General features: G+C 47.0%; 1 protein-coding gene across 4 annotated transcripts in view; it reads right to left on the reverse strand.

The window, feature by feature from the left end:
• The window catches only part of Lhx4 (LIM homeobox 4), a 53570-nt gene that overhangs the window by 24137 nt on the left and 15555 nt on the right, over positions 1-13878 (reverse strand). For 3 of the 4 annotated variants that reach the window (XR_005492253.2, XM_063272478.1, NM_001108348.2), the window contains exon 2: positions 1702-1873. Coding sequence is in view for 2 of the 4 variants with exons in the window: in XM_063272478.1 (XP_063128548.1) it covers positions 1702-1873 (172 nt within the window). In the remaining 2 variants the exon portion in view is untranslated. Of the gene's footprint in view, positions 1-1701; positions 1874-13878 lie in introns of those variants that run through there. The other variant, XM_063272479.1, reaches the window with a different exon arrangement.

The following is a 13878-nucleotide window of genomic DNA, read 5'->3' on the forward strand; positions in this document are numbered from 1 at the left end:
TACTCGCCTGACTGAAGAAGAGCTATGGTGATCCCTCTCCTGCCTCACCTAGGCCCCTCCTGGGTCTAGGGAGACCCTCTTTCCTTGCCATTCTTTCTCCCAGACTCTTGCTTCCCACCCCCTTTCCCAAGCTGTAACCAGCTGAACAGGTCAAAACCAGACAGGATCCTAAGGCTGTGCTGGGGGGCTCAGGAGGTGCTTCTGACTGGGGAAACTCTGGTCCATGGCCCTAACAGCCTCTGCCTCTACCATACCAGTTACTCTGACCTGCCAGGCTGGACCAGCTAGAATCCCCGTGGACTCTGATGTCTGACCCAGGGGCATCTCAGTACCTGTTCCGCCTTTGTCTCTGGGTGTCTGAGAAGGTAATTTGGACTTTACCTCTGGAGCTCTCTGGGGCTTTCCAAAATACAAGGACAAACTGTAGGGTGGTGTCCCCTTCCCCAGCTTCCTCTGACTCTACACACACACACACACACACACACACACACACACACACACACACACAAATGCAATGAAACACACAATACCAACGGAATCCAGTCCACAAGGGTTGCCACATTGCCTGGCTAGGGCACCATTGAGGCAGCAAGACAGAAACAAGCGTTGTCACCCACTGGGGAATGGTGTGGTCTAAGGGGTAGAAACAGGGAGGGTCAGAGGTGGAGAAAACCAGAGGGAGAAAGAGAAGCAGTAAACACCCCCACCCCAAAGGAAAAGAAAGGAAAAGACAGGATCAATCTCTTCAGGGAGACTCAAAAGGGATTTGAAAAGCCTCAGAATTTCCCACTATTCCTCCTCCTTGTCTCCAGAACACATGACCAGGAGGCTGTGACTGCCCCTCCCCCAGCCGGCCACTGGTCATGAATGCTTCAGGCCTGGGTGAGCCTCCCTGGCAGCCCGTTTCACTCTCAGGAAGCTCCCCATAGTGTGAGTGAGCGCCAGACTCAGTGGCACTGATGTGTCACCCCACACCCTGGGCTGGTTCTCCTTTGGCTGCAGGCTCCTGTTGACTAAAGCATCAGACTAAAGGATGCCGAAAATAAATCTTGGGAGACTCTCGCTTGCCCAAAGCCCCAGCAGGATTTTCCTGATGAACTCAGTCCCCAAACAGAAAGTCCAGGGCAGCGTTTAGAGCCAATGTCACATGACACTGCCTCCCAAGAACTTTACATACGTTACTCTATTTAAAACCGATGTGACATGAGAGCTCTATTTGTAGCCCCACTTTCAACAGACAAGCAAACTGAGACACACCAAAGTTCAGTAACTGACTAAAAGAACACAGCCAAGTAGTTTTAAGCCCAGCCAGGGCTGGGCTCCTGTCATGTTTCCATTCCAGACAATGAAACCTTCTCTCACCTCTGAGGCCTGAAAGCAGCCAAGGAGACAGCCTTGAATGCTCCTTCAAAGACAGGGCACAAGCTAAGAGCATATGCTCTGAGTCTCCTGAATGATAGGGCAAACCCTGAGCCCCGACTCACTGAGACAGAAAGCTTCTCCAGACTGGTGAAGCCTAGCCCATGCCCTTGGTCAGATCTCCACTCTGAAGAGCCAGGGTGAGGTCAGGTGCTAGTTCCCAGGTTGCAATGCAGTTCAGAAGGACTATAAGGAAGGTACCAAAGACACTGTAATTTCCCAATCCTCCCTACTGCCTGAGAAGACAGAAGAAGCCGTAAGGAGCAGTAGGCTGTGACTCACTTGAAAAAATCTTCTTTGCAGTAGACACTCCCGGCCCTGGAGAAGCACCTGTCAGCTAGCTGCATCTGGCAGTCTGCACACTTGAGGCAGGAGCTGTGCCAGTGTCTGTCCAGGACCTTCAGGATGAACTTATCCAGGATGTGCTGGTTGCAACCGGCGCACTGGGGAATCTCTATGGAGAGAAAAGAGAGGCAGAGTATGAGCCTTTCATAGCCAGACCAAACCCTGAAGTGGGTGCACCCACCCCAGGCTGCCACATTTTCAATAATGGGTAGAAGTTGTATTAAGGCATCATCCCAAAGCGAAGCATCTAGGCATGGATGAAGGCCATCTGGTCCGAGAAGCAAATGCTATCAGGAGTGGGGTTAAGCCAACGTCCAGGCCTGAGGGTACTCAAAGGAATCTCAGTATCTTCCTGAGCTGAAAGACATTCAGTGACTCAAGTAGTATGACCCTGGTGACGTTTGCTTCTATAGTTCACACAGGAAAGTTATATGTTGGTTTTCCAGACTCCCTGCCAGTTTGGGTTCTGAAGTGACAGGGATAGAATCCAGGGTCTCACACACACTAGGCAAGTACTCTACAACTGAACCACTTTCCCCATTCCCGGTTTATGCTTTGATTGAAGTCCACCAACCTGAAAGGAACTTTAATTCAGAACTGGGTTGACCGGATGACAGCTGAGGAACAGGCTTGTATCATACTAGTGTGGGTCTCAGTAGAGGCAAAGAAGGGCTGTGGTCGAAGTACCCTGACCAATCACGGCCAAGGCAATGACATTCTAGAGGGAAAGGACTGTCTCTGGATGCTCAGCATTACGGTGTCACCTCTGAGTTGAAAGTCACTCAGCACCTGGCAATGGACCACTGTCCACTACCATAACGAGAGTGGGGTCTGTAGCCTGCAACCGAACTCTAACCACTGCCCTGTCCTTTCCCTCTGTGACTTCCTGCTGCTGTTTTTTTTTTTTCCAGACAATTCCATCAAGGGATCTGCCTGAGGTTCGATAATATCTTAGACCACTATTTCTGTAAAATGACCAGGTTCCCACAGCTGGATGGACAAATGTGCTAGTATCTTTGGATATTTTTCCCTATACTCCTACACACAGATACACACACACACACACACACACACACACACACACACACACAGAGAGAGAGAGAGAGAGAGAGAGAGAGAGAGAGAGAGAGAGAGAGAGAGAGAGGAGTGTAACTGAATGTAACAGATAGTAAGATTAAACAGGTAAAGGTTCAAGCATTGCCTACCCAGATACGCACTCACAGGGATGAATTTCTACAACCATGACTTTCCCTTATCTGTTGTAACTAATTTTTTCTCCCTCATCATTAGCAGGTGCCTGGCACAGAGTTCAGCTCCACAAGGTTATGTACTCCACACTGACTCGCACTCCCAGCATTCACTCAGAAGGGTTCTGTGTTTCCTCCGTGCTCTGCAGTGCTGACAAAAAGCATCGAATCTGAACAGCTCGTGAATCGCGAGCTGCGTGTGTCACACGTGTCATGCTCAAGAGCGAGGTATTAATTTTAAAATGTTAGCTTGGGGGAAAACACTGAGGGCAAAAAACCAACATATCAAAAATGTGCGTGGCCACTGAGATTCCATCTCACCCTCAGCAGAACGTCTACAGAGAAGAAAGGAACAACAAAACAAAAGAGGCGGAGGATGTGGGTGGGGAAAGAACCTTAGTCACTGTGGAAGGGAATCTGAATTAATGCAGCTGCTATGGAAAATCCCACGGCTGTGCCTCAAAACACGAAACCAGGCATTTGCCTAGCTGCCCCATTCCTGAATATATGTCCCAAGGAATGGCAGATAGCACACACACAGGCACCTGCATACCCATGGTTCTCCCCGCACTCTCCACCACAGTGGCATTGTGGGATTGGCCTGGGTGTCCATGAACAGGTGAACAGATAAAGAAAACAGGATGTGGTACTGGAGAGGCAGCTGAGCAGGTAGGAGCACCTCCTCGTCTTCCAGAGGAACTAAGTTTGATTCCCAGGACCTACCCATCAGGAGACTCTCAAACCACCGTGACTATAGCCTCAGGAGATCTGATGTCCTCTTCTGGCCTCAGTGGGCACCCGCACACATGTACACACACACAGAGACACACACACATATACAGAAAATAAATCTAAGAGATAAAAGAGAATGGAGCTGAGTGTGGTGGCGTATACCTTTAATCCCACCACCAAAGAGGCAGCAACACAGTGAGACTCTGTTGCAAGGCAGGGAGCAGGTGTATTTACACGTAGAGTTTTTATTTCATTTATAAATATTGAAATTAGATCTGAGTAGATTCTAGTTTTTTTTTTTTAAAGGTGGAGCTGGAACTAAGGCTCACAAGTTAAAGGCTCACAGAGGACGGAGTTGTGTTTCCAGCCTGTGGTGGCTCACAACCGTCCTTAACTCCAGCTTCAGAAGATCTAATACCCTCTCTGACACCTGCAGGGGACAGCCAGGCACATGGTGCACAGGCATGCATTCCGGCAAAACACTCATACATATAAAATAAATTAACAAAACGTACGTCTGAAAGCAGACGTGGCGCAGGTGACCTGTCATTTCAGCTGTTGGGAGACGGGGGCAGAAGGATCAGGAATTCAAGGACAGCCTGAGTTACATAGGAAATGTGACCCCAGTCTGGGTTACAGGCCATCCTGTCAGAAGGAAAGAAAGGAAAGAAGAAAAGAACGGATTGGAATAGAAAAAGATTATCTGTGAAGGGGTGGAAGATGGGGGGGACAGGGAACTAGAGAGATTATGAGGCAAACAAATGTGATCAAAATATATCATCTATGCATAGGAAACTCTCACGAGGAGACTCATTATTATGCACAACTAATGCATGCTGTCAAAAAAAAATCTCAAAAACACCCATGTTCAGAGAAAGCTTTCTTAAATCTCGGGACACTTGTTTGAAACATCAATAGCCGGGTAACACCCAAGTGGCTACCTTGGAGCCAGTTAGGCTCCAACCTCCCCTGTCCCTTTTGGAACCTGAGAACCACCGGCATTCATCTGAAAATCAGATCTGCCAGTCAGATCTGCTCCCTGACTCCTGCACTGAGGCAGCAGCATGTAGGTGGGACACTTGCTAATTATCAGTTTTTATTCTAGGATTTTTTTTCTTTCTTTCTACTTCACAGATGTTTTTTCCCCCCAAGCCAGGAATGTAGCACACACCTGTTATCCCAGCACTTGGGAAACCTAATCAGAAGGATTAAGAGGTTTAAAAAGCAGATTAGGGTTGGGGATTTAGCTCAGTGGTAGAGCGCTTGCCTAGCAAGCGCAAGGTCCTGGGTTCGGTCCCCAGCTCCAGAAAAAAAAAAAAGAAAGAAAGAAAGGAAGGAAGGAAGGAAGGAAGGAAGAAAGAAAGAAAGAAAGAAAGAAAGAAAGAAAGAAAGAAAGAAAGAAAGAAAGAAAGAAAGGGAAAGTAAAAAGGAAAAAGCAGATTAGGCAGAGCCCTGTCTCAAACAAAGTAAGTTTTCCTCTGTGAGAAAGACATCTTTAAAAAAAACTGGTAAGTACTTATGGAGGAGTTCTGATGCCTCATGACAGCAACTTAACAAGAGAGACGGGAAAGACACCGGGTACCAGACTGTGGGCGTTTGAATTCTGGCTCTTCATTGGCACCTTGAACAGATGACTGACTACTCTGCCTCAGTTCTTCACTTGGAAAACGGGGTGTGTGTGTGTGGGGGGGGGGTGGCCAACACTTTCTCTCGGGATTACAGAGGAATCGACATGTGGGGGAAAGTCAGGGCAGGGCAGGATACACAGCCTTCCTCCATCAGGGTTCTCTGTGATTACAAGGGGGGTTAGCGGTTCTAAGTTCTGCCAGTGTGTGTGTGGGCTTCACCTCTCTGGACCTTGATAGGCATGTCTCTCATACAGCTCCCTCCCCTCCAGCGCAGATCGTAGGGCAAGCCAGAAAAGCTTGAGACATACCTGCCTGCCACTCCTGTGGTCTCTATCTGGGGCCACAGTGGGCGGGGTGGGGGAGGGGCGGGAGGCTGCAGGGCAGCCGTGCTGCTGGGAAAAGGCTTGGGAAGAGCGCTGTCCAGGAGAGACTGCGCGTGAGCACAGCCCAGCGGTGGACAGAGAGGTCAAGCCCAGCCTCCAGCAAGGGACAGCGGCTCCTTCATCGCTCGCTGAAGGTGAGGGGTTAGGTTGGAAGTTAGCAGGGATGCCTGCACCCACATATCTGTCAGGGAAAGGCAGACAACTCCGAAGCCTTCCAGCTCAAAGTGAATCAAGGACAAAAGATGCAGAACGGGAGATAGCTGAACAAGGATCCTGAGGGGCGGTCACAGTACAGCACCTTGGCCACTTGACTGCCGAGTCGACTGTCCGCTGTGCCAACCACCTGCCGCCACCGCTGGGCATCACCCTCCCCACCCCCAACGCCCCAGGAGAACGCAGTTGGTTATGCTTCAGTCCCAATGGCTCACAAGGGAGTTCTTTGTGGGACCGAACAAGCCTGGTCCTGGATTCTGAGTAGAAGAATTGGACTAAGCAGCCGCCTCCCCCTTGGCTCCAGGACCACAGCCTAATCCTACCCAATTGTTTAGTCTACTCGGTGCGACTGCTTTGATATGACTGTATTTCTCCTCCAAGCTACAAATGCATGTGATGAGGGCGAGGATGTATGGCCATAAAATTTATTTCGAGCAAGGTACCTAGCGAGAGACTTAATATGATGGGTATTCGGGAGAGAATACATTAGGGCTAATGTATGCAGGGAGCAGCGCCGGGGCGGGAGCGCAGAGCACACCGCGAGAAGCACCAAAGGCTACCAGGCGATCCGGCTGCAGGCTGCAGGCTGCAGCCAGGAGACATCACAGCTAGCCAGCCTGGGACATGAAACTAGGGGTAGCCAGGGCATGTCTGGGGACCAAACTAGACCCCTGGGTTTGACACAAATGTATAGGCTAAAGACATGTTTTATGTTAAAAACAAACAAACAAAACCTTCCAAATACATTCTACTACCAACCGAGAGAGATGACAAAAACAGAGCCGGGGGAAATTTTAAAGTAAAAGTAAGTTAGAAACAGTTGCAAAGCCCAGGAAGAATAATAAAACCGGGTGTGGAGGGCCTGTTGTGAACTGTAGCAGGGACATTTTAAGTTCAGATTCCCACAGGGAAGCAGGAAGGGTCACCCTCACTCACAGATGAGGAGATGCTAGAGGGTCAGAGTGTGACCAGAGCATCCAGAGGGGATGAGAACGGAGCCTAAACGGCTGTACTCTTTAAGACAGGCTGACCCAGGCCAGTGCTGAAGGGGACTGAGCACCACCTTACCTTTCTAGATAGAAAATGAAAGCAGACCCCTGTGCTACCTAACATTTGAGCACATGTACATTTCTGAGACACATATTTAGGACACATATTTAGGATGTCATGGGATGGAGGCCTAATACTCAGGGGAGGGCTGGGAGCAGGAAGATCCCGCCCATGAGAGCACTTCAGCTGGGAGGTGCTGGCTTCTTGATGGCCTGTCAACTTCAGACCCATCCCTTCCCCTCAGAAGGTGCTGACCTATGAACTCAGACCCCACGTTCTAAGATATACAACCCCATGTGATGAGTTAAAAAAATGAAAATTATCTAGACATTTTTCAGACAGTTACAATATTTTTTAGTATAATGACGTATTATTGCTATTATTATTATTATTATTATTATTATTATTATTATTAGTTTTTGATTTGGAGAGTCTAACCAGGACAGAAGTCATATAACTTTCCCACCAAGAGTAAAGCTGTAACCATTTTAGAGGCATGAGACCTTCCAGGTCTCCAGTCAGCTCAACTTCTGACAATATTTAGTGAGATCACAAAGTCCTCCTTTGGAGACTGGAATGTAGAAAGACCTTCGGAGTCAATAAAGACACACTCTAATCTGTAAGTTCAATTCCCTGTTAAGAGGAGTAATTCCATCTCAAGTGGAGGCTTTAATCCTAGCTGCACATTGAGTTACTCTTCTCTGCTAAAGCAGAGACAGGAAACTCAGGCTTGGAAAGACAGCTGAAACTCTGGGGTAGCCAAGGAAGGAAACAGTGGCTCTGAACACTACACACCACTGTCCTGCAGACTGCTCAAGTATGAAGTTAGGCCCAGCTGCATGTACACATAGGCATGCTAATTGCCCATGCAGACCTCCTCACATACAGCCACATACAGCCACACACAGGGGCTCAATATACAGACATGTGCATGCATACACAGAGAAACACAACCACAGATAAACAAACATACACACACACACATTATTTGGCTAGATTCTGTCATTTTATAGAGGATAAATGAAGGCAGAGATGGTCTTGAAACTGCTGTTTTGCAGTGACAAGAAGAGAGATGAGCCGCTAGCCAAAGGGTGCACACTTAGTATGCACACACCCCCACACACATGTTCACAAATACTCAGAGACACACATATAATCTAGCTCGGTGCAAACAGGCCACCGGTTTTGCACACAAACATGCACATATCCACAGGCCAAGGCGTTGTCGATTTGGCAAAGAGCCAAGTCTGCAGTCAAGCTTGGAGAAAGAAAGGCACTGTTGACTGAGGGAGCTGTCCAGCCTGCGGTGGCGGGAGAGTGCACTGGAGTGCCACAGAAACCCACCAGGAGGGGAGTAGAAACGTCTCTCTTCTTTCTTCTTCTTTGGAGGGGAGGGAGAGCAGGAAAGGGACACACACACATACACAGAGAGAGGGGGAAGGAGGGAAAGGGAGAGGGGGAGAAGAGGAAAAGGAAGAGAGGGAGAGGGAGGGAGAAGGGAGAGAGATCAAAACTCCTGGGTGATTTTGAACGCTTTCAAAGCTGTCTCAAGTTTGGACCTTCAAATCTTTAGGTCTGCCCTGTTGCTTAGAGACTAGAGCCAGACCCATATGCAGATCCCAGATGTGAGCAAATTACTAAACTTCTTTGAAACTCAGTTTTCCTAAAATGGGAGTGATAGCCCCTGTCTGTAATTGCCAGGTCGTGATCACGTGAGCTGAGTAGGGAATACCGTTGTCCAGCCATTAGTTCCCTTCTGCGTGATCCACAGCCAGTCACCAACAAAATGAGTTTATGTGTTTGAGATGCATCAAGACTGGGTCAGGACTGGAGCTGGAGCTCAGTAGCAGAGCATTTGCCTGGCAAGAGCAAGCCTCCAAATTCAACCCCAGGTACTGGGGGGGCGGGTGGAGGACAAAACAAAACAAACAAACCCTGCTTCACACTTCACCATCTCCCACAGTATACCTTGCTTCACTGATATACTCAAAACTCCTCCACTCCCTGACTTCTAACTGGTCCAGATGCACACGCCTTCTAACCATCTCCTAGAGAATGGAAGACAAAGGAAACTCAAGACGCCCTTCTGTGTGGGAAGGAGACGTCTAGCAGACTCCGCCTTAGGATGAGGTCGTTGGCATTTGCAGGTGAGAATGGAACAAGGTCTGAGGAGCTTTGGGGCCTGAAATGTCCAAAAGACTGTAGAGTTTTCCCTGGAACCATTTCTTCACTAAGAGCCTTCAGAGACTCACAAGACTGGCCTCAAAGCTCCTGAAGTTTTTGCAGGAGAGCCAGGAGAGGCTTAGTTTCCACAGTGACCCAACAGAGAGTGGGTTGTTCTTTCAAGCCCCCAATTCCTCCATCAGCAGCTCCAGAAAGCTGGGGAATGAAGCCTGGTGTGATCTGTGGTACATCAAGCCACCCATGCCAGAGAGAGAGAGAGAGAGAGAGAGAGAGAGAGAGAGAGAGAGAGAGAGAGAGAGAACCGACCATTTTCAGTCCCTACCTGTGTGGTTTTTGTTTTTCACTTCCCAGAAACTGCTTTTGAGGAACCAGAAGAACCAGCAAACATTTCAGAGGGCATGGGTTTACATGATCGATTTTAATTCTTTGAAAAATGGTGTTTTCTATCACTTTGGTCAGAGAAGGTCAACAGGGTAAAAGGAGGAAAAATCACTCAGGAGACTACCACACCCCCAGCAATGCCTTCTAAAACGTACTTAAGAAAGTGCACCTTCCGAGGTTGGGGATTTGGCCCAGTGGTAGAGCGCTTACCTAGGAAGCGCAAGGTCCTGGGTTCGGTCCCCAGCTCCGAGAAAAAAAAAAAAAAAAGAACCAAAAAAAAAAAAAAGAAAGAAAGAAAGTGCACCTTCCTGGGTAAATGAATCATGGCTTCAAATCTTTCCAGTGGGATCACAATGCTGACGCATGGCTCTGATGTTTTTAAAGCAAGTTTGTTTATACCAATGGCGATAATGTCCACTTGTCCTTACTCTGATGCCAGATTAACATCTCGCAAAATCTGAACTTGCAGGCTTTGTGGGGCATTGCTTTTTAACTGCCTTTTGGGTGGATATAGTTCAGTTTTTCATAGTACAGTTCAGCAACCTGGTACCTAGAATGTGAATTCTTCTAGCTGCTTTCAAGAAAGGGCTATGTGGAAGTGCTTGCATGGGTCCCTGTCTGTAGACCCCACAACACTCCTCAGGCTCTGTTTGACCGGTTCTTGCCAAGGAGTGAACCCAGCTGCCCCACCTGCAAAATGAGAACTGTGATTCTGGTCTCTATGTCTCTTATGGTGACCTCTGAACACTGTCAAGTGCTTTTAAAGCTCCATGCTCATTCATTCATTCCCAGACACCATTTGAAGAAGACCACTTGGGGACTGAATTGGGGATAGGGGCTGACTGAAGGTCATGGCTTCCACTGATGTCACCAAAAACGCCTCTCTGAGGCTTTTCTCCTCTGTTCTCTTACAGGTGACTTCAAATGAATAAGTCATTTGTTGATGTAAGTTTCAAAAAAAAAACCCACAATTTTTAAAATTTAAGTTTCTTTACCAACTTTTAAAATGGATATGAAGGAAATTCATACACAACTAAAATATCAGGAGCACACTTTTTTCAAACATGTCCATTCCTGCCTTCTATGGAAGAAGAAGAAAACAATGTCAGAGATTTTCCCTAAGAACAAAGCAGGGAACCTGTTTTAAAATTCTGGGCTTGGGGGGCTGGGGGTTTAGCTCAGTGGTAGAGCGCTAACCTAGGAAGCGCAAGGCCCTGGGTTCGGTCCCCAGCTCCGGAAAAAAAAAGAACCAAAAAAAAAAAAAATTCTGGGCTTGGGAAGATAATATTGTGGAAGCTCATTGGTTCAGTCTCGGAGTGACCAGTTCTAAAGCATCCCACGAGCTAAGATAGGACTTACCAAAGGTCAGATGTAAGGCTATGTTGAAATTAAACTATAGTCTTGTGCCTGGACAATTGTTTCAAAACTAAATAATTCAAAGTCGTTACCATTACTGCTGGCAGTAGACTTTTATTTTCTGATCACTCACTCTTTTGTAAGTTGCCTGATGGCTATGACCTATAGGACTGAGGGCTGATTCATCCAGTAATTTACAACTGGAAAGCCTACGTCTCAGGACTCAGTCATATGAAACAAATTGTGACTAGATGTCTGTGACATTCCCCACCTTCTTCCTGACTCTATGTTACTAAAGACATTGAGTTCATTTTTACTGGGCAATTTATAGTGACTTCTTAGCATTTCTATTTATTCTGGTGTGTTTTCAAGAGACACTAGTATAACTTTCCAAAATGTCATAAAATCGTAAGTGATTTTCATAACCTAGTAGAAACAATCTAAAAGCCAGCATGACTAGAGCATAGAGTTATGATGTAAATTATTTAAAAACAAAGAGAAAAGATGAACCGAACATCATAATATCTCTAAGTAGATGACACAGAGACAAAGGCCAGGCCACAGAAATGTTGGGGAGGGACCCCAATTTAAAAATTGGCATCACATGTAAAGTAACCATATTCTCTGCATATTTAAAATATGTCCACCTACAAGTGTCTTATTATCTAATTTCTTAATTTCCCTGTAGTTTGTTTCAAGCAATGTCTTAATGATTGGGAGTCAGGGAATGCTGGTGTCAGAAATGACAGTGTCCTTCTCTCGGGTTCCCTTCCATTTCTTTCTAGTTCTCTTTCCCCAACAGATCTTATCTGTTCACCTGACAGTCTGGGGTCTTTTCGAAAAATCTCCTTTGTTCTGTTTCTGCTTGGACAGTTCAAAAAAACACAACAACAACAACACAAACTCAAACAAGCAACCTAGCTCTTTAATGAAATCGTAGGTTAAACATGACGCCAGAGATGTTGCCGTTTTAAAGCTGTCATTCCCATGCTGTTTTAATATGAGTCCAGCAGCAAAACAGCACACAAATGTCACATGTCTTTGCAGAGAAAAGATAATCTTCCAGAAGACGGACTGACATGGAATTAGTGTCCTTCGCTGGTATATAAAATATTCCAGCGACTGTAAATAAAACAGGAAAACCCACTAAGCCAATCCAAGGCTGTCTGGGAGAGGCTGGAGACAGATCCCCATCTCTACGCTCTGCTCTCTCCCATCTAATCATTCCTAAATCTCCACACAGTGTTTTTCCGATGTCACATTCGGTAGCAATATCCCATATGTTTGGCAGCCTCTCCCTCATAAGAAGAAACTTCCAATTAATTTGGCTGTGAAGTTTTTGCTCTATTTGTCTGTCCTCCAGAACCAATCCCTTAACCCCCCAGCATTATAATTAAAGCAAATTATGATTTAAGGGCATCTGGGGGCGAGGCACTGCAGTAAAACATCTGTGGCTAGATCCAGCCTGACAGAGAAGATAGCAGGGAGTGTGGGTGTTTGCTTGTTTTTAACGCCTAGGAAAATAGTTGCAGAAGCAGGAATTCACCTCTCAGGATGGCCTTCCAGTCTGTCCCTAACACGGTTATTAACCAAATACATTTTGCAAGGGAGAATCAATTTCAGTTTTGCCAATTAAGGCCAACCTGGCCACCTACCACCACCAACTGCCTCAAAATGGTTGACAGATGCTCCATTTTGGTGAGGGCCCCCTATAAAATCCAAGGTCAATATATATATATATATATATATATATATATATATATATATATATATATATATATATATATATATATAGTGAGGCTTACCACCCATACCTATTTGCAGCTAATTTCTATCCCTGCCACAAACAGCCGGCTGGAGCCAGCGGCAGGAGCCAGCATCTTGCAGCTCCTACACCTGGTACCTTGGGTTGTCAATCCTGCTGATCCTGTACCAGGGGCAGGAGACAGGTCCCACCACCCTGAAAGGTTGCTGGCACACCACCTCTAAGGAACCCACTGTGCTGTGAATTTCAGCTTGATCCTACGTTCCTGCAAAGATTTTGCTAAGAATAGGAGGAGTGGAAGAAGAAAGATGGGAGGGGAGTAACCAAGAGGAAAGGGCACTTTCCACCAAGCCAGGGTAGGCTCTGTCTGCACACGTCTGTATTATGGGTGTTGCTAATATTAACTCCAGGACGGAAGAAATGGCAGAAAATCACTGCAGCGGTAAATGGGGGGCCCATCAAGCCATCTCCAGATGCATGCAGATGTGCCTTGTGCCTGCCACAGCAAACCGCAGCTTCAGAGTCTCTCTAACCTTGGGTTTCCCAAAGTGAGTAACATTTCACACTCTTCCCTCCCCATCAGCTCTATTCTTGATAAATCTCCCTAACTGTAAGAAATAGCACAAGGTCCCTTCATCCAATCCTCCCCACCCTCCACCTCTTCAATTTAGAAGAGCGTCCGCATTTCCCAGCTAGAGAGACCCACCAAATAGTCACCACGTCGTCGGTCCCCCAAACCGGAGTCTCAAAGGACATTTTTTAAGGCAACAGAAAGTACCCTTAATCCCAGTTAATTGTCCACTCCGGCAGGACTGCTAGCGGCTGCCCTTGGTCCTGGCCTCTTCCTCCACAGTACCGGGCACTCTCCCGCTGTCCAACAAGCCCGCTAAATGCGGGTGGTAAGTAATCGCTAATTGACTGTACTGTGGAGCGAAAGCGCACTAAAATCCGAAGCAAATGGGAAATTGGGACAATGCAAATATTTGGGACTTGAGGCTGTCTACACCTGGTCAGCGGGGTCAGCGGGTCACTGTTCAAACACTGTCGCCCATGTTATTGTCTACGCAATGGGAAGAGATTGCTTTGTGGGAGTCCCACTTCTCTGGGTTCCTGCTTCGCCTGCAGAAAAAGACTCCGGCTTAAAATCATTCTGGAATTTGCAGTCAGATTGGGGG

This window comes from Rattus norvegicus, chromosome 13, assembly GCF_036323735.1.
Source record: "Rattus norvegicus strain BN/NHsdMcwi chromosome 13, GRCr8, whole genome shotgun sequence".
In the NCBI taxonomy this organism is placed as follows: domain Eukaryota; kingdom Metazoa; phylum Chordata; class Mammalia; order Rodentia; family Muridae; genus Rattus; species Rattus norvegicus.